At 38.9% G+C, this 21,532-nt stretch overlaps 1 protein-coding gene across 1 annotated transcript in view; it reads left to right on the top strand.

The window, feature by feature from the left end:
• Window positions 1-2,332: 2,332 nt before the first annotated feature.
• Window positions 2,333-21,532, top strand: part of MORC1 (MORC family CW-type zinc finger 1) — a gene marked incomplete at both ends in the record, with an annotated part of 157,963 nt that continues 138,763 nt past the window's right edge. Inside the window, 6 exons of the mRNA XM_081301955.1 lie at window positions 2,333-2,397; window positions 6,117-6,170; window positions 9,650-9,684; window positions 15,049-15,117; window positions 19,944-20,034; window positions 20,605-20,713. Of these exons, the coding sequence (XP_081158081.1) occupies window positions 2,333-2,397; window positions 6,117-6,170; window positions 9,650-9,684; window positions 15,049-15,117; window positions 19,944-20,034; window positions 20,605-20,713 (423 nt within the window). The remainder of the gene's footprint in view (window positions 2,398-6,116; window positions 6,171-9,649; window positions 9,685-15,048; window positions 15,118-19,943; window positions 20,035-20,604; window positions 20,714-21,532) is intronic.

Genomic DNA, 21,532 nt, shown 5'->3' with positions numbered 1-21,532 from the left:
GCTTTGTAATGTTGTGAACAACCAATAAAAAAAAGTTGTACACAATAAATGAAAATTTAAAATAAAGTAAATCCTGTTTATGTAAAAAAAAAAAAAGAAAAGTTTAAGCCATTATTTATGACTAGAATGTGTGTGTGTTGCAAATCTGAAATGTTTAGTTAGGACGAACTGAAGAGTCTCTTATCCCAAATTGACTCTCCTTAGAATCAGGATCAACCATATGATGATCAAAGGGCATTCTCATTTTAATTTTCCCTCCCTGTCATTAATGTAGTATTTTTGTCATGAAATAATGTTGAAATGAATCTTGAGGGAGGTGAGTCAAACAAGAAATCCCAAAAGTACATCTTGAAGAGGAGTGAGTTTGTGTTTTTTGATGGGAGAGTGGCTGAACAGAGCTGAAATAGGGAAGGGGAAAAGGTTTTTGGTGGATTTGTGCAGTGACTCTCTGGCCTCTTTTTTAGCATAATCTACTGGATTCTCCTAAGTGTCTGTCAACCAGGCCAACCCGTACTGCCTAGTGCTTTGGGGCTGGCCACATGCGGTAGGAAGTCTCTGTTCAGATTATTAGAAGGAGTGCTTCTGTTATAATCACATCCTTCCCTTTGGTAGAAATTAGATATTACAACCTCTACTAATTACAGGCTGGTGGCTCTGGTGCCCTCCCAGAAGCAAATTGCTTTGTGATAGCAGCTGGAAACTGGGGTTATAAAATAAATCCAGAAGAGGCTTGTCAAGCTTTTCTTGCCCATAAAATGAAAATAAAATATCATATTTGTGAAGTTCCATGGAAAAAAAAATTGGAAAGATAGCTTAAGTTGCTTAGTAAAGAGAATTTTGCTATCAAAACACCACCATAGCAGCCACTGTTAAAAACAAAAATGCAATCAGGAAAATTACTTGAAATGTTTATGTTTACTTCCAGTCTTCAAATTAAAGTAGAACATCATGTTCCTTTGGGTTGCCATTCAAATTCTCTCTTCCTCTCCTGATTCCTATAAATGTAGTAGCTGATAAATTTCTCTCTTTTGAAGTAGAATGACTCCTCCAAATTTAACATTTTTTTTTCTTTTCTGAGAGCTTTCTTGCCTGTATGATGCCCGAAATCACAAACACATCTAGTTCAAGTTCCCTGTAAAATAGATGCTTCTTTCTGACTTTAAGACTATCCTGTGGGTCTGGGGATGTGGCTCAAGCCTTAGCGTGCTCGCCTGGCATGTGTGCGGCTCGGGTTCGATCCTCAGCACCACATAGAAGCAAAGATGTTGTGTCTGCTGAAAACTTAAAAAAAAAAAAAATTAAAAGTTCTCTCTCTCTCTCTCTCTTTAAAAAAAAAAGACTATCATGTAAAATTTTTGCTGAGTATTATTAAGCTATCTTAATTTCCCAATCAAATAGTTATAGACATTGAATCAGAGTTTGACCTCTTTTTAGAGGTTGGCTAGGTCAACTATTTTTCCATCCCAAATAGGAACTTTCCATTTAGCATCTTTGACAAATTGTATTTCAGCTTGGATTTTGGTGACTCAGAGTAGAGTTAAAAAAATGTGGATAGCTACAAGGTGGAAAGAGGCCTCTCTCCACCTTGCTCCTGTCCAGTTATGTCTTTTGGAACATTACTGAATGTCTAGTCCTTGAGCCAAGTCAACGCATCAAATAGTTGAATGTCAACCAACAGGTGAAGATTTAGTGACACATGCAGATAGGAACAGCTGTTCTCATAGAGGGACAGACAAGCCTCCACATTGCAGCTAAGTTCAAATTCTGTTCTCATTGTCTTCAGCTTTTCTTTCGGGTTTATCTCTTTTTTTCCTTTTCTTTCTTCCAAATGGCAGAAGCATGATTAAACTCAAAAGGCACAGTAGGGTAAGCCGACTGCACAAGCAAAGAGAAACTGCCTATTTATCCAACAGGAACTCACAAAATTTTAGTTTTCTGCAACACAAAGCAGATTCTCTACGTTCGTGTGTGTGTGTGTGTGTGTGTGTGTGTGTGTGATTTCTGATCAAATTTTAATCCCACAATTTCCAACCAGAGAATGACTGAAAGGGACAGCAAGAAGAACAACTGTCTAGGAAATCTCAATTCCTGAGAAGGGACCTAACTCTGATGCCTTATTTTCCAAACAAAGGACTCAAGACCAAGAAACTAAGAACCTGGCCAGATACCTGAATCCACTGCGCAGGGTGAGCTTTGCGCCGCGGCCACAGGGGGCGCTGGTGTTTGCCCACCCGCTGATCCGCGCGTGGGCGTGGGCGTGGGCAAGGACCGGGCGAACAGCTGCGGTCAGGCTTCGCTGTCCCCTCGGGCTGTGCGGGTCAAGTTCGAGGACATGAGCCACAAGTATGCTACGTTGCGTCGGGCCCAACTCCATCTGGATTTCATCCATGCCAACTCGTGAGTGCCTAGCTGGGGTCGGGGAGAGGTAGGGTCTCCACGCAATGGAGAAAAGTTTTGTCCCTGTCGGAATCAAATACCTGATTGAAAAACCAAAAGAACTTGGTGTGGTTGATTTATGGATTTCTTTATTTATGTTGTATATGTGTTTCTAAATCACTGAGCAAGGGATAAAGATGTTGATATTCTTCAATTAACACCAAGTGGTAGAAAGGCTTCACACTTAATCTTTGAACGAAACTGTTTAACTATTGGTCAGCAGGACGCTTAATTCTACCAATTCTACCTGCTGCAGTCTGACCCCCACCACGATGTAAAGATCCAAGTTACCTTTCAAACACAGTAATTTGCATTCATTGATTTCAACCTCTTTGGTCTCCTGAGGTTTCCAGAAACCTCTCTGAAGATAGGAATCTCACTTTTCATTTGTTATTCTGGCACTTTTTCTGCTCTTTCCAGGCCCAGATGCCTTTTTGGGCTTCTCACCAGGCTTTATTTGGAATACATTGTTCATGGGAGTGCTGTCCCAAGGCCCCCTAGTGGATGCCTGAAATTGGGAGTCATACTGAACCGTGATAAATTTATAAATTAGGTACAAAAAGAGATGAACAATCACTAATGATAAAATAGAACAATTTCAGCAACATACTGTAATAAAGGGGAGACGACTCAGTGTTTCATCATGCTGTTCAGAATGGTACACAATTTAAATTATGAATTGTTTATTTCTGGAACTTTCCATGGAATATTTTTGGATGGAGATTGACCAGTAACAACTAAAACCACAGAAAGTGAAACCCTGGATAAGGGGGAACTGCTGTGCTCAGATTGTAGAGGCAGGTGACGGAATATTCCATGTCATTTGTCGGTTCTAGTACTGCAAAGTATAGTGATGAGTGCTGTGTAATTCACAGTGGTATGTCAGTGTTTGGGAATCTTTTAGTAATTTGTGTTTACTATAAGTAGCAGCTGATAGAATGGATGTATCAAAGTAGAAACCACAGAAATGGAGGAATAAAGAAGGCCAGGGAATGTCAGCCTTGTTATGTGGGACAAACTGTGTAATTTTAAGATAATAGAGTAAAACAAGCAGTATCCAGTAATATTTGGTTTTTATATCTCTTTGGAGAATGACTTCTAGCTGGTGATGGTGGAATAAATACTTAAAAGGTGGCTGGAGTAGAAGAAAAATGAAGAAATAGCAGTTCTGAGTGATTTTAAGAAAAACCATAAGTCCAGTACTGGAATGACTGTGAACTTTATTTTGGGAAAGTTACTCAGTCTCCATTTTGTATCATTTCTGCAGCTATTACTTTCCAGCTTCCCTCGCCCCTGAACCACTCTGTGATACCCACTTCTCCAGCCTCTCTCCTCCTCTTTTTTTTTCTTCTTTTTTTTTTTTTTTTTTTTGAGATACTGGGTATTGAACACAGGGGACATAGTCCTGCCACTGAGCTATGTTCCAGCCCTTTATATATATATATATTTTGAACTTTGAGACATGGTCTTGCTAAACTGCCTAGGCTGGCCTTCAACTTGTGATCCTTCTGCCTCAGTCTCCCGAGTTGCTGGAATTGCAGGTATAGACCATGGGCTTCTCCAGCCCCTTTTCAATTGGTGAATATTAATATTAAAAATAATACCTTTTAAAAAAGACAGCTGCATGAAGCAACAAAAAATCAGGTACAAATTGACATCTTCTCAGCTGTTCAGATAAATGTTGGTTTGAGACTTCCGTGTATAAAAGAGAAGTATTTTTAAAATATCTGCTTTGTTTCACTGGGCATTCCGCCTACCAAGGGTATGCTTTCTCTAAATGTGTCTTACATTCATCCATTTCTCTTTGACTCCACTGCCATTGACCTTAGGGGAATCCACCACCATGTCTTCTAGACCACCCTCCACACAACCTTTTTCTTTCTTTTTTTTTTTTAATTTATTTTTTACTTGTAGTTGGACGCAATACCTTTATTTTATTTATTTATTTTTATGTGGTGCTGAGGATTGAACCTAGGGCCTTGCACGTGCTACCAGGGCCTTGCATCTTTGCATCTCCTGTTCTTGCTGGAAGGTTTTCACTCTGTCCCTGCAAGAGACCAGGTTCTCATCCTTCAAAGATCAGTTTAAATGTCTTCTATCAAGAGAGGTTTCCCTGGGCAACCTGCCCTCCCCCAGCAATTACTCTGTCCCATTATTGCTGTGAAGAAAGTATTTAACCACCACCTGTGAGGTCATCATTGTGCATTTACTTGTGTTTTTCACATACCCCACCACCTTGATCTCCAAGGTAGCAAAGACCCTACCTGTACAAATGGTTACAAGGTGGGTAGTTACAAAAACTCTTGAATGAACTAATACAAAAACTCATATGGCATTTTTGGTCATAGTTATTACAATGACTTTCACAAAGGATATGTATATATCGAATTGTTGTGTACTGAATCATTCAGTATACAAATTTTAAATTCACTATAAGGGCTGTGGCTTAAAGTGCTGATTTTATAAAACATGTCACTTATATTCTCTTTTATAGAGTATATAAGATTTTTATACCAGCTTTGTGTGTGTGTGTGTGTGTGTGTGTGTGTGTGTGAGAGAGAGAGAGAGAGAGAGAGAGAGAGAGAGAGAAGAACATTTTTTTTAAACAAAAGCATTATTTAGTAATTTCTAGATTTTTTAAAATAAACTTTAAAGCTGACCATACTCAAGAGACCTTTCATTAGTATCTATGTTTAAAGTTTAAAATCCCCCCAAATGAAGACACATGCATGTACACACACACACACACACACACACACACACAGAGAGAGAGAGAGAGAGAGAGAGAGAGAGAGAGAGAAATGTAATTTTTAAAATAAATTTTAATTTAAGGTGTTGTCTCATGTCCTGAGGTGTCTGGAGATTTAGACATTGCAGTTGATGCTTTCTCTTATACAAATGGTAAATGGGTTTCTTGCTTTTGCAACCTGCTTACTAAACATAAAAAGGAAAGTGCAAATATTGAATTTTGAATTTTCCCTTGATGCCATGATAAGGTTGCTAATTGAAATAGCCACATCAGAAAAGGAAAAGCAAACTTGGAACCGCTGAAAGCAACCTATTCACCCACAGATATCCCTTTAGCCTTCCAAGTGTCATGAGTAGTGCAGGCTGTTCACCATGTTCTTTCACCAAGCAACTGGTACTGAGGGGTACAGGAGCAAGGGACTACAGGTAATCCATAAGGTCATTTAAAGAGTAGGCTTTTCATAGCTGGAAAGCTTCTACAGAGATATGGAGATTGGTAGGGTGAACAGCAGCCTCCTGCCAATTTCTTAGCCAACCAATGGAACCCTGTGGCTTTTTAGTAGATTAAGGTCTTGATCAATATTGCTCATTATTTATTTGGTATTAAGTAATACAATTTTAATAAAACTTCTTTAGAAATAGTACTTGAGTATGTACTTGTAAAGAAAGTTTAAAACATGAAAGTTTGTTCCTGCAACGGTAAGATCCTCAATAGTCTTCATTATATTAGAAGTAAACAACATACTTTGCAAATGAGATCTTACCTTGGCTTTATAATATAGTATGTCCTTCAGAATCTTGGCCACGCTAAGCACACTATTTCTGGAAAAAATTCAACATTGGTTGTCTAGAACTGGGGAACATTTGTGTGTTGAGAGTCTTAAGTTTGCCCTGATTTAACTTCCTGTTTTCCCTTTCTCTCTTCTCCTCAGCACAACCCACAGTTTCCTTTTTGGAGCTCTGGCTGAATTGCTGGACAATGCCAGGTAGGTTTACCTATGAACAAAGGCTGTTGTTGGAATTCCATGACATAAATCTAGTCTAGTTATCTTTGAAAATAAAGATATACTGTCATTTTCCCCCATTTAGAATGTTTTGCTCGATTTCTGTTTTAGTCAGCTTTTTTTTTTTTTTTTTCTGCTGTGACTGAGGAACCCCACCAGAACAATAGTAGAGGAGTAAAGGTTTATTTAGAGGCTCAAAATCTCAGAGGTCAATCCACAGCAGCAGGCTCCACTACTCATACATCAAGGTGAGGAAGGATATCATGGCAGAAGACTGTGTCAGAGGGAACCAGCTCACATGATGATCAGAAAGCACAGAGACTCCACTCTCCAAATACAAAATGTATACCCCATAGCCATGCCTCCAATGAACCACTTCCTCCAACCACACCCCACCTGCCTTCAGTTACGACTCAGTTAATCCCTATCAAGGGATTAATTCATTGATTGGATTAAGACTCTCACAACCCAATCATTTCTCCTCTGAAACTTCTTGCATTGTCTCACACGTGAACTTTTGGGGGACACTTCACATGAACAACCATAACAATTTCCAGCATAATCAAAATACTATGGGAAAAAGAACAGATGAAAGAAGGAATTAGTCACCTTTGTTTAATTTGCCTTTATGATTAAACTTGAAATGAAGGCAAACTGGACTTCTGCATTAGTGTTGATAGCCATGTAATAGTAGACATTTGGATGTTTCTTCAGTTACAGATCAGTGTACACTTTGTCTTGAGAAATGACATTTGGGTTTAGCCTTTATTGAAGTCTGCCTTGAGGTGAATTGTGTGGTTAGTCAGAAAACGGCTAACTGTTCTCCTCCACCTATGTGAGTGACATGCGCAGTGTTCCCTCATTCGTCCTATGACATCACCCTGAGGGGGGAATCATTACCCTAGTTTTACATATGTGGAAATCTGTGCATAGAGAAGTTAGATGATTTATTCAAAGTTCTATAATTACTCTTTGGCAGAGATAGAGTTCAGATTTGTACCATTTGGCTACAGAACCCCAGTACCCTATTTCACTGTCTCTGACAAAGGAACGGAGGTTTAAAGAACCTCTTTAATAATTTTAGTTCCACTCAATAATAGATGTGTGGAGAATTGGGAGGGACTCAGTTATCTAGCTAAACTGAAAACGGCCTTTGATGGTTTTTATACTTGTACTTCACTGTTGCACAGATTTTTTTTTTTTGTCCCTTCTCTGCAGAAAGCAAAGTCTATCTAGAAAATAGTGTGCCGTTGTTAGATCAGAGATCCCAGTAGGGGCACTTTAAATTTCTGCCACTGGTTGGTTTATAGTATATGTTAGCTTTTTGTGTTTGTCCTCCATTTTTGGCTTTCAAAGGGAAATGACCTTTCTGACAGGGTGTGGTCAGTTAACCAGCCATCCATGAATTTCTACCCAGCACTGTGCCCATTGCTAGGTAAAAAATTACTAGTTCCTCCTTTTATGAAATACTCTGTAGGGATAATGCAATCACAAAAAGGGAAGGAAAAAGGAGAAAAAGCATAAAGTTGATTGGTCAGGGAGCCATGAACCCAAGCAAATTAGAAGGAGCTCACAGGGAAAGGGCCTGGGCAGATGAACACTCATGGTTAGTTTCTTTGTGGGAGATAAGAGTGGCTGCTGTTGTTTCTGAAGCAAGGCTTTCCTACCTTTCCCCGAGTGCTCCTTTTCAGCAACTTGTTCTCAAAGAGCACATTTGTCCCCAGCTCCATCTATCTTTTCTCCTCTGAAGTTGTTTCGTTCATTCATTCATTCATTCTACAAGGCACAGGAAATCAACACGTAGTAGAACAATGGGAACACTTTACATGGTTGGGGTGATTGGGTGACTGGGGAAGAAAGATTAACTTTGGACTTGAAGGAAGGAGAGAAATGTGATCAATAAAGCAATTCTTGGAGCAGCATTTGTAAACTGGCAGCCCCTTGACCAGGTTTAGCTTGTCTCATGTTTGTTTGTCTCATAGTGAAAGTTTACACAGTGTTCAGAAACAAAAGGAAGAGAAAAGGTAATTGTAAGGTTTAAGACACAACAGGCACCACATACAAAATCGGGTCCCCTATATTTCCTGAAAGATGAGAAGGAGAAGCATCCTTGAGAGTACACTCCTCTGGGATCAGGGCTAGAGGAGGAGCTGGGGCTTTGGTGGGACCAGCCTATGCCTTCAGGTATGTCGCAGGACCAGTGTTACCCCAACAGCTTGAACCTCTCAGTTTTTCTGTCTTCTGTGGATACCTCAGTTCTCTGCCACTGCTTAGATGATAGTATTTGACAGCAAATGAAACTATTTTGCAGACTTATTCAAGATGCTCAGTAGGTCTTATGTGTTATTTTAAGAATTTTCAAATATTATTGTATTCAAAATTTTGGTGATACCCTGTAGTTGTGAAAATTATAACTGAAAGATATTAAAAATATTGCAGAGAGGAGAAAAAATGTGATGGTATAGAAATGGATGATTAGGGTCCTCCTCCTAATACCTTAGCTATTCAAAAAGCAAGTATCTAGGGCTGAAACACAAAGGACATTATAAAGTGTCTTAATATGATAAAAAGGTGAGTCCTTATGTTATACCTCAACTGTAAAAAGAAACTATTTCTTTATAAACTTTCTTTTCCGTATATTGGCATTTACTGAGCACATACTATACAATGTGGTATTTTGTACAAAGCATAATTTCATAATAGAGATATTGATACATGCATGTCATGGGATTGTGGTAAGGATTAGAAGAGAATTTTCAAAAAGACTTCATTTAGTGTTTAGTTGAGATGTGAAATGCTCTAGAAATGGCAGTGGTAGCTCTAGAACTTCTGTGTAAGGAGGACTTAGAAGCATCAACTGACTAGAGGAACGATTTATAAAGAACTAACTTCTAGGGTCATAGGGCAAATACAGTGTTACTACTCAAATTTGTTTGGGATAGTTTTAGCTTGGGACTAAAGGAAATTTGGGGAAAGACTCAGGTTTCCCCATCAGAGTTGCACTCATTATCTTACCAAGCTTCCCTTTCTAAAGGGATCTACCATCCTTCCCTTCCATACTTTCTTCCTCATTAGCTATACCTCCTTTATCTCATACCTATGAAACATATCATGAAAACCATTCTATGACTTCTGGATCATTCTCTGGCCAGTATTTTTAAAAATACAAAATTCATGTTCATTCTAATGAGCTTTTTGTGTAACTACCACTAGATTCCATCTCTTTTTTAAAATTTCTGAGTTTTAGCTTTTGTAATATTCTCAAATCATCAGTGATGATAGTTGTTAGTATATAAATGCACAGTGAAACATTATAGTAATTGATTTTGAAGCAATTTAAGTGGCTTTTTGTATTGTTTGATATCTGACAGTAGGTTATACCTCACATAAGCAAGTTAGATTAATGTAATTTTTTAAACATAATTTCAATTGAAGCTGTGATATTTTTATATTGTTTTCAGAGATTCAGGGGCTGCAAGACTTGATGTGTTTTCAGGTGAGTAGACTTCCTTTCTTCTTTTTCCTTCTTTTTCTAAGGGAAAAGCTTGTAGCTATTTTGCATGTATTTTATTTCATGGAATTGAGTCACATTCTATAGATTTTAATGTAATCTAAGTGCTTTGTGAACGCAGGAACCCTATGGGGAGCCAGGTCTGGAAAAGTACACCCTAAGAGTCAAATTGTTCTTTTATTAGAAGACCCATTTACAAAATTAGGCCTTCCAGAGTTTTGTGAAAGAACCAGAGTGGTTTGGAGCTGTAGCTTTGTTTGCTGTGAGAAACAGTTTTCTTTTAAAAAGCAGATTAACTTAATGGTTATTCATAATTAAGCAAACATTATTTTCAACTTATCATAGTTTTAAAATGCACAAGTGAATGTGCAGTATGAATATTTTAGTGCTGCAAAATTCAAACCAAATGTTTTCTTCATTGACTTCATTTTGTAGTTCTAAGTTTTTATTGCACTTATTAGTTAATCTCATTTAATATGATGCCAGTGACAGTAGGTTCTGCGATCCTGCACTGTATGTACTCAGTGCCACCCAGAAAATTGCCCCTAATGCTAACACTGCTTCTCTACCCTGATTCTGTCAGCTGCTCAGTTATATTGGTAATTGATCACAAGTGAGAGGATATTGTCCATGGTGTTAATCCATATCGGCACTGAAAAAGCAACTCAGTTCTGTTTGCTTTTCTGTGCATTTAGGATTCTGAGCCAGATGAGTGCCATAGTTCATGAAGGAGATAGATGTGAATGCCTTGAGGTATTCAATGCCTTGAGGTATCTGAGGAAACAATAAATGACACTCTTTTCCTTCTTCTACTCTCCAAGTCCTGAAAAGTTTGAGAAATAAATGCAAGAATCATCCTCCATCGCTGATACATGTTAGGTTGGGGTGTCTGGCTTTCATGACAGAGTGAAGGTTCCAGGATGGGGCTGCTCACAGCTGTGGAATCAGCTTCCATCCCAGACTGGTCCACTCTGGGATGAAGGGAGCAGACTTCAGGCTGTCTGTAGGCAGCTCTCTCCCAAGAGGAAAAGGGGTTTGAATTGAGCCTCACCAGGGGTTCTTCCCTCAGGGACCAATAAAAGGAGGGAGTCTATATTGACGGGGAAAATGAGTCAAAGAAAGAGTGGGGCTCCTTCATGGGGGAAAACTAGCCTTTCCTTTCATATTCAGTTACAGATGCTCCTTGACTTCCAGTGGAAACCCACTGTAAGTTGAAAATACCATGAGTTAAAAATGCATTTAATACATCCAAGCTACTGAACACCAAAGCTTAGCCACACAGGATTCTGTAGAGTATTGATTTGTTTTAATTCTGAAATTGTGTGGCTGACTGGAGACTGTGGCTTTCTGCTGCTACTCAGTATTGGGAGATAATATTCCAGGATCATTGCTAGCCCAGGAAAAGTTAAAAATTTAAAGTTTAAAGTATAATTTCTACTTTGTTTGTATCATAGAGTCAAAAAGGTTTTAAGTTAGAAACCATCATAAGTTAGGGAACTTTTGTGTATAGCGTAATATAAATATCTCCTGTCTGGGAAAGAATCAGAGTATGGTGGAAACAGAAAGAAGACATTAAGTTCATATTATGGATCTAGAGCTTGAAATATGGAGGTGATTTTTCTCAAATAATCTAGAAAAAATATTCTTGTCTGAAGAATTATTTTGAGAAAAAGAATGGAGGTAGAGTAGTTGAGAGATTTATTCATTTATTCAATGACAATTTATTGAGTGTCTGGTATTGTAGGTGCTGGGGATAGAGTATTAAACAAAATGTCCTGTGCTCTCATGGAACAGGCATTCTATTGGGGGAGAGATGGACAATAAAGAAATGAACAAATAAATCATATTCCAGCAATAAGAAGTATTAAAAGGGAAATGACAAGAGCAGATTTGGACAATAGAGAGTGATGGGAAGATTAGACAGTTTTACACAGGGGGCGGTTCCCTTAATAGGTGAAATACCATTGAAGACCTGCATGATGTGGGAGTGAGGCATGGAGATAAGTGGAGAAAAAGCATTCAGGAAAGAGTGACTAGGCTCCTTGGCTAGAGCTAAGGGTTAGAGACAATTGGATGAGTGTCTTGAATATTCTGCACAGTGTCATTACCCTAAGTAGACATGTCCTCTTTTTCTCTTTTTGAAGAAAGATACTCCAGTAATAGCATAGAAAGTATTCTGAGGGAATATGAAAGCAGGGATCACAGGGAGTGTGGCTATGAAAATTAAGCAAGATTTCATGAAAATTTGAATTAGGGCAAGGGTCCTGGAAATTTGAGAATAGAGACGAATGTAAGCGACACTTCATTCAGAGCATGTGCAGTATTGGCAAGGGCCAGGAAGACATCCAGAATCACAAAGTACTACAAATTTCATTAGAATGCACATGCTACACTCTGGGTGTGTGACAGGACTCCAGGAGGGGATAGGAGTGCTGATTTCACTGCACTTTCCTGAGTGCTCGGTATTATCATATGCAAACAAAATAGGATCTAGGCTGATTAAAAATGGAAGTGGTACTCGTTCTTTCTTTAGGTTATACGGATTTTGTGAAAAACTGAATTTATCATTTTCAGTTTTAAATTACCTATTCATATTGTAACATTTTTTATTGCAGCAAACCATCATTCATATCGCTTTCAACCTAGTAAAATTGATTTTTTAAAAGCGAGGGCCAGTGCTTAATACTCATAAATAGAATTGTTCTGGGCACGCATAGTTAATCTAAGATTGGACTAATTTTCAAATGATTTACCGAGGCCTTGAATTACTCCCCAGTTGGTTTCCTTCAAGTAATTTGAGGTCTATAAAATTCAAACTAAATATGTTTCACTGTGGTGTTTAAATGCCTCTGTACATCAATTCTAGTAAAGATGGATATGCATCGAATAGATTTTTTTCAGTGCTCACCAAGTGCCAGGCACTGAGCTAAGTACTGAGTATACACAGTGCTCACTTTTAAGGAGTTGACATCCCTGTACGGGGGTCCATGGAAAATGTATTATATAGCTACATGGGTGGAGGATGCATAGATTTTGTCTATCTCTGGGGTAACTGTGATCCTCGAAACGAAAGGAACCATTGATCTGGAAGAGAAGTAAACACCTGAGTAGGTATTTTAACTTTCTATGAAAGTGGGAAAACACAAGTTAGGAAGAGAACATTCATTCTGGGCACACAATGACATTGCAAGGTTAAGAAACCTTTCTAGGGGCTGGGGATATAACTCAGTTGGCAGAGTGCTTGCCTGGCATGTGCAAAGCCCTGGGTTCTATCCCTAGCACCACACACACACACGCGCACACAAAAGAAATCTTCCTAGGAGAAGTCTTCTATGAACCAGTCCCCAGGGACAGTAGGCATCCACCTGTGAAGAAGGCATGGGAAAGATGGGGGCAGTGCCTGTGACGCCTTGACTCTTAGGAGAACTGTGAAAACCTGCGATGTTCAGGATTAGTTCAAGGGAAGTGTTTGTGTGCAAGAGGAGGGTGGCAGCATTGGCTGGTCAGGAATGACAGGAGATTGGCCTGGAGAGGTGAGAGGGCCAGATCATAAGGGGCATGCATTTGCTAAGTGGTTTGTGTTTTATCCTGAGAGCAACAGGAAGCCGTAGAAGGTGTTGGCAGGAGAGTGGCAAAATGCACAGATGACTGCAAACAGGCTGCACCCTTTGATTTAGGGATAGAAGTTAGGGAACAGTTTTCATAATCCAGAAAAAAAAATGATGTCTTCCTAAACCAAAGCAGAGTACTGGGGATAGAGAAAGTGGTCAAATCAGAGAGGTGGGGTCTACTGGGAGATAGTTAGGTCCTTTGAACCACTGCCCTTGGGAGGGATTAATGCTGGGCTCATAGAGTATGTGAATTCTCACATAAGTGGGTTGTTATAAAAGACTGAGGGGCTTGGGTTGTAGCTCAGTGGTAGAGTGCTTGCCTAGCATGTGTGAGGCACTGGGTTTGATCCTCAGCACCACATAAAAATAAATAAAATAAAGGTATTATGTTCATCTACAACATATATATATAAAATAAATAAATAAAACTGAGTCTGACCCTTAGGTCTCTGGCTTCCTGTTTTTCAATGTGATCACTCTAGCATGTGCTCCCACATGCCTTTTGCCAAAGTGACACCATTTACCATGAACCCATCACCAGAGCTGAAGTCCATGGAGGTCTCAAATCTCCAGAATTGTGAGATAAACCTCATTTCTTCACAAATTATCCAGCCTCAAGTATTTTGCGATAGCAACAGAAAATGGGCTAACACACTTAGATATGTCTTTTAGATATTTATTCATAGGCTATTTTAAACATTATTTAATTTTTAAACGTGAGTGAATGAATTCTAGTTAACCTTTCAACAGAAAGATTTGCTTAAATGTATTAGAAAGTACTCCATGGAGACAAAGCAGATTATGGATTGCCTGGGCGTGAGACAAGAGTGAGGGGCCATGAAAGCAGAAGAACGGAGGGAGTACTGAGGGCGAGGAGGAAACATTTGGGGTGATGACTATGTTCACTGCCTTGATTGTGATGATGGGTTACTGATTTGTCAAAATTTATCAAATTATGTACTTTAAAGATATGCAGTTTATTGGCAAAAATTATTTCTTAATAATAGTTATCAAAAAAGGAATGTTCTTGAACTCATATATCCAGCTGTTTGAAATTATCTTCAGAGTCAGTTTACAAACTGTGCACTGAAATTATTCTCATTAGTTTTAGTTCCATCTTTAACATTTTTAAAGCCAGAGATTATATTATGTAATTTAATGGTGTCTTTTAATTATCAAAACTGATTTCAGATAACTTAGCCATTTTCAAAAACCCAAATGCATTTTTAAGAGGCAAATATTTGCTGCCACAAAGAAACACTCACAAAAGACTCTTGTGGGAATTAACTACTTAGAAGGGAGCCTGATGAATTTAATAAGAATGTCCTAGATTTATTTTAGAATCAGTGCTTTGGTGGAAGGGCATAAAGGTCGATCAGTTTGATAGAGGGATCCTGGGGTCACATTGCCATCTCCCTTTTTCCTTCCCCTTGGGAAGAAATACCTGAAGTTGAAGGGATTGGTCCAATTCCAGAGCAGGGCATGTCCTGCTGCACACATAATTCCTTAACATGTAGATGTTTTATGTTAATGTAAAGCCTTTGTTGCATGGTTGTTCTTCCCCTGCAGTTTCTTATGAAGCTGTAGCCAGGACTCCATTCTGAGCTTCGTCATTGTGCCATAACTCTGTCATTCTGTGGCTGCAATTGAAAAGGACGAATAATTATGCGAGCAGCATGACTTTCTGACGAACAAATTAAGCCCAATATTTATTAGTAATAACTGCTTTCTCTTACAGTGGATAATGAAAAACTGCAGGGTGGATTCATGTTATGCTTCCTGGATGATGGATGTGGCATGAGCCCTGGTAAGTCAATTATCTAGATACCTAACTGGCTGTTAAAGGGAACAGCCTGAAAACCCATAAAATAAATAAAAATAAATTGAGCTCTCTATTGAAAAACAGGTATGGAGCTATTAGGGAAAATAAAGCCCAGACTTATTGTCAAAGTTTTCAGGTTTAAATATTCCAGCTGGCAGAGTAAATTCATTACAATCATCGAAATCAAGATAAAAAAGTGAAAGTAAATAAATTTTGTCAGAAAAATGAAAGACAAATGGTACTGATTGCAAGACAAAGCATCTTACCTCTAGTATCTGAATGGGCTTTAAGATTGTTTTAGTCCATTCTTTTAGCTATTGTTTGCAAGAGCCCCAAGGCAGTTTCCAGTGCCTTTAGGCTATTTTAAATTTTCCTTGTAACCCTGAAGAAAAGGTCACTTCTCCTTGTCTTTAGTAGTTTGCATGGATTTTTTTTTTCCTCTGAATGTTCAAAAGTTTAGTTGTTTCAGATAAATTTTCTCATCGTAACAAAGACATCTACAATATATTGCATGACTTATCCTTAGATATTTAAAGCTACCACAAAGCCAGCACATAGTAGGTGTGTTCAAATGCTGTGTTGTTGAAAAGTTATTCCCTCTAATAAAAGCTTTGCATAGTTTTAGTATTCATATTCCTGAATTCGTATAATACTTTGTGTATCACAAGCTACAGTCTTGGCTACCATGCTTAAAAAATGCTGAGAGAGTTGAGATATATTATGGAAATGTCCTGGTCGGCTGCACATCGGAGGAAAGGGTGATAATCAATGCTGATATAAGCTGAGAATACAAAGTAGAGCAATTACCTTCTTCCAAATCTGAAGTCTCCCCTTGGTCTGAATAGTCAAAGAATATTTATTAGCAAGCTTAGAAAATGCTCAACTATCCCACCCAGTTCTTGTTCTGACTTTGTTGGAATAATTTTGATTATCTCAGTTCATTTTGATTAAAGTATTATTGATTCCACAGTGTTTAAATATGAGAAGGTAAAGAGGCTGTAAGAAAACCATGCTGAAAATGTCTTATTTTTCACTACTAGCCTGAATGCTACGTGTGTTTTCCTGAATTCTTAAAATAAATGACAGAATATATGTGATATGGTCTAAGGGAATGCCTTACAAAAGAAGCAGTTTTAAAATATAGGTCATGAAGAAATCATTAAAGCACAAACAAATTTTCAGACCTTCAGAAGGAACTCATATCTCAGTAGACATACAGATGGTTCCTGTCTTAGGACCATTTTTTGACTTTACCATGGTACTGCAGGGATATGCATTCAGTAGGAAATGTACTTTGAATTCGGGTCTTTTCTTAGATTAGCAGAGTACAACTGTTAGGTTGTACTAGAGTACTCTTTTGTGATGCTGGTCTATGGTAGGTAGCCAGAGCCCTAAGTCAGCCTCATGATCGTAAGGGGAAAGTAGCACAGTCCAACATGTACTGTGTAGCTGAGGTATTGATAGTGTTAGGAGTATTAAATGAATTTTATTTTTCTATGTTTTCTATGTTTCAATTTATTATGGATTTAGCAGGGATGGATTTGACCTCATTGAAAATTGAGGAGCATCTGCATGTAGTAGGACAAGCACAGTATTATTGAGAAAGCACTTCTTAATGAATATTGGAAATCAAGTATTAAGTTTGAAGGAAGAGTTTATCTTAGGTGACTGAATATAGAACTTACCAGTTGTTCAAACAAAGCTTGACCCATAGAAGATGACTACAGAAATTTTCAAATTTTGGTTTCTTATTTTCCTCCAGTGTTTCCCATCATGGTCTGTTCCCTATACATCAACCTTTCTTTTTTTTTTTAATACCTTTTTATTTATTTATTTTTATGTGGTGCTGAGAATTGAACCCAGGGCCTTGTACATGCTAGGCGAGTGCTCTACCGCTGAGCCACAACCTCAGCCCTCAACCTTTCTTTAAATATTATATATTTATCCTGTTGAATCAGTGATTTTTCCATTGCATAAGAATAAAATTCAGTAACACTCCCCAGGTTAACTTCTGAGATCTTGCTTATTTGACTCTGCCCACCTTCCTGGCCTTTTCTAGTTCTGCTCATTTCCAAGCTCTGATTACACTCCAGCCATTCCTGGTTTGCCAATGTCTTGGCTGGGCACAGAATCACGAGCCACCACACACCTTGTAGATTCAAACAGCAATTCTTTATTCCCGAACTCACACCGGCCTCTACACACACGTTCTGGGGAAATCCCAGTTCTGCCGCCGCCCAATTCCCCTACTCCACGAGGCTTTTTTCCAATATACTTTCTGAATCTCACGAGAACTCAACGGGAACAAGCAGCAGGAACACCCTAATCCGGGCAGCAATAATCTTCAACCTCCAACTTCCCTAAAACCCCTATTGTCTTAAACCGGGAACGCCCTAAACCCAAGGACCGGGGTACTTCCTCAAACCTGATCAGCTCTAAACCCGGATCTGCCTTGGTCCTTGAGCAAGGTCACCTTAACATGCAATGTCAACAGCGAAATCCATTTAACATGGGGTACGCTAGCAAGGAAATTTTGATGCGTCATTCCTACTTGGCAATAGCCCTCAGCACTGGTTGGACCCTCATCATTTGGATCTCTCCCCAGACGTCAACCTTCTGAAAGTGGCCTTACCCCTGAAGACCATACCCCTGTTAAATCTTTAACACATTTTCCTGGTTTTGTTACTTTCACTTGATCCTCTCAAAAATTATCTTATTTTCTATGTATTTCCATTTCTTTCTCCTACAGTAACACAATGTAAATCATAATATCTTCCTTGTAGATTTATTATAAATATTAAATAGGAACAATGAATGACAATTAATCAATAACAATCAATCAATCAATAACAGTGGCTAACATTGTTATCATGGATCCCTTCCTCATAAGGCTCATCCCTGTATGAGAACATAGGATCAAACGTCCAGCACACACCACCTACCAGTTGCCCCTGAACTGTAAACATGTCTGCACCTGACACAGGGTCCTCAAGACAATTCTAAAACATGTGTCCAGGTAGGCTAACAAGAATATTCTTGGTTCTAGAGATCAGAGTATTCTGAAATCCAGAAGATTCCTCTCTAGAACTTAGGAACTTCTGGGAGAGATCAGGAGAATGACTCTGGAGGTCTGAGATAGTTAGCCATTTTCCCCTACCTAGGTGGTGTCGAAGCAGAAGCCATTCTGTCCTTAGTCTCACCTGGGCCTGGATAAGGGCCAAATTTATGACGAAATTATTAGTAGTACAAATAATTATAACACTTATAATCTCTTAACGCTTATCAAGTGCCAAGTTGTGTGCCCAGAGTTTCACAGATACGTCTTCTTATTTAATGTGTTTTCTTCATCTTCATCAATAACTGTGATAGAAGTGCTAGCATTTCTATCGCTTTTTTAAAAATACTTTTTAGCTATTGATGGACCTTTATTTTATTTATTTGTATGTGGTGCCAAGAATCTGTTACGCTCGAATTCAGGACCCCCAAAGACCACCAGAGACCCAAGATCGATGTAAGCAGCAAAGAGGTGTTTATTGCGAGGTAGCTCGGTCCTCCGCGAGCGCACACAGCAACTGGTGACGCTGAGAGGCCCCGAGCCCAGGGTTTGCAGCATTTTTATACATTTTTTTGGAGAGGGCAGGGACTTCACATACATCATAGCAAATCATCACACACCGCGGGAAAATCAAATAACAACTCTAAAACATGATTAGCACATTCACTGGCGGGAACAAGTTGGGTAGGGGTGATTGGTCAGAACAAAAGGGGTATTGGTTTGAACTGATTGGTTTGAGCCAAGAGGGGTGTACGTGCTGAACTACATGGTTTCCCAACTTGTTATCAACCACCATAAACTACTGGGAGGGTCATCTGGCATCCCAGGTATTTCCCTGTCTCATGCTGATTGGTGGCTGCTAGGGGGTTGCTATGAGTCCCCACCTAGCCTGACTGAGTCAGGGACACCTGGGGCAGCAGATCTCTCCTGTTATTTGTAGATAAACAACTTAGCAGGGTGGGAATGTGCCTAGGAGTGCTCTGTGGGTTTTTCCAAGAACAAAGGTCATGTCCCTTTCTTGGACAGGCTTTGCTCTGAGGTAGAGGCTGGTTTTTCAAATTGAACCCAGTATCTCACACATGCTAGGCAAGCGTTCTACCACTGAGCCACAACCCTAGCCCCAGTAGTTCTCTTTTAAAAACAAGGACATCAAGGCTCAGAGTTTTGGTGAGGTCACAGGGTATGGTCTGTCTGACCTCCTTCATTATAACTGCTTTAAGATCCTGAAGTACACGATTTGCAGTAGATACATCAATTTAAAAGAGGCTTATATAAAATTAACATAAATTAATCCCAGAAACCCAAACCAAACTTTTTCCATTCCAGTATATTGTTATTGTAATTCTGATATTTTCATAGCACTATAGCATCCATGGAAATTCTTCAATTCAATCACTATAGATATTTGAGGATAAATGTTCAAGATTATTTTCACATTTTTATTATTATGACTAATAAGACAGTGAACAATCTCATATAGCTCTCCATCTCTTTACCTGTGTGAGAATTTTCATGGGATTCATATCTAGAAATGGACTTGCTTTGTCAAATTAAACTTGGGCTTTGAAAACTGAAAAAAAAAAGATTCTTCTCAGAGATTATGGGTCCTGACATGAATCTTCGCCTTTGGCTGTCCAAGAGCTGTGGACTTGTCCCAAAGTCCTGTGGTATGTGTGGGGTCCTGACAACTGGGCCTCAGGCTAGTGTCAAAGTGTCTTCCTAAGCACCTTAAAAGATAGTCTTTTGTCAATTACAGAGGAAGCTTCAGACATCATTTACTTTGGCACATCCAAGAAACGGTTATCAACCTTGAAGTTCATTGGACAATATGGCAATGGTCTTAAAAGGTGAGAATTTTCCCCCTTAGGGCATATGTTATTCATACTGGAAACACAGAATGTTGCAAACCTGTAGAGCTTTTAAAAAAAGAGCATAAGTCCTGGGAGGGAGTCTTGTTTTGGAATCTCCAACCCATAAGTGACTAGGATCTTTAAAGCATTTAAAAAACTAATTCTCACATATATTAAGATGAGTCTTGCAGGCACTTTCTGAAGCAGTAACTTTGGAGTTTCATGTTCTATTATTTCTCAACATTCATTTTAGCCAATATTGTGTGTCAGCTTTTTCTTAGTTTGCCTCAATGAGAGGTGAGGACAGGATGCGTACCTGAGTGGTTCCTGCTTCTGGGTTGATCTTTGAACCTTGGATGGAACATTATCCCAGTAGCCATGTCTCAAACATGAGTTGGGGCTGCATCCATTCAAATTCATTGTCTCTGCTTTGAGAAATAATACTTGTGTTCTCTTGGTGATGGGTCAGTAAGACCAATTGCTAAAAAGAACAAACCCATGCCCACTTATTTCTTCTTTGTTTAGTGTTTGAGATATAAATCATTATGTTATTCATCTTTGATACAGTGGGTCCATGAGAATTGGAAAAGACTTTATTCTTTTTACGAAGAAGGAAGAAACGATGACCTGTGTGTTTTTCTCTCAGACATTTTGTGAAGGAGAAGGTCTTAGTGAGGTAAGATTTGAGGATTTTTCTTCCATTCCCATGGCAATAATGCTGTTTTCATTTATCCTCTCAGGAGGTGAAGTCTGTTATGACTGAAGGTGCCTGTGCACTCTTGGGGGGGGGGGTCACTGGAAGCCATTGCTGAGATTCCAGGACACAGTCTCACACATGCTAGGCAAGTGCTGTACTTCTGAGCAGCATCTCTAGCCCCTGGAAGTCTTTCTTAAGAACTTTATTTTCATTCTCCTTATGTCCAGATCTCCCAAAATAGAGGTTTCCTTGCATATAAGGAGATTTCTAGAAGAAGCTTGCAAAATCTTTCTACTGCTTGTGGCATAAATGTATTATTGCTTTTAAAATAAATAAAATATTAGGGGCAAAGACTTAGAAAACAAAATGTAAAAAAAAAAAATTGAATGCAAAATAGACTTGAAACCATAATTCTTGTGACCATACTTTTAACTCAGCATTTGCTGACCCGGAAACATTTTATTAATGTCAGTTATGATTCAGTACAACAAATGGGTGCTGGGGAGTGGCTGTGTGCTCAGCACCGGACAGACTGTGATGGACAGAAAACCAGCTGAAGACCATGTGACCATCAAAAAGCTTTCAGTCTTGTTGGGAAATAAGGTAGACATATGATTGGACAAATGACAAAACGAGGCTATATAAAAAGAACGTTCGTTGTTGAATAAGTGCGTGTGTGTGTTATGAAATTGTCCAAAACTGTAATAAAAAGAGAGGATGAGAGAGCTTTGAGTGGTCAGTGAGTGTTCTATAGAGAGAGCATGGCTCGAATCTGGACAGGCTGGTGTGTGGAGAAAA

This window comes from Spermophilus citellus (assembly GCF_964194105.1).
Source record: "Spermophilus citellus genome assembly, chromosome: 7".
NCBI lineage: Eukaryota > Metazoa > Chordata > Mammalia > Rodentia > Sciuridae > Spermophilus > Spermophilus citellus.
This window is presented reverse-complemented; position numbering and strand designations above follow the sequence as displayed.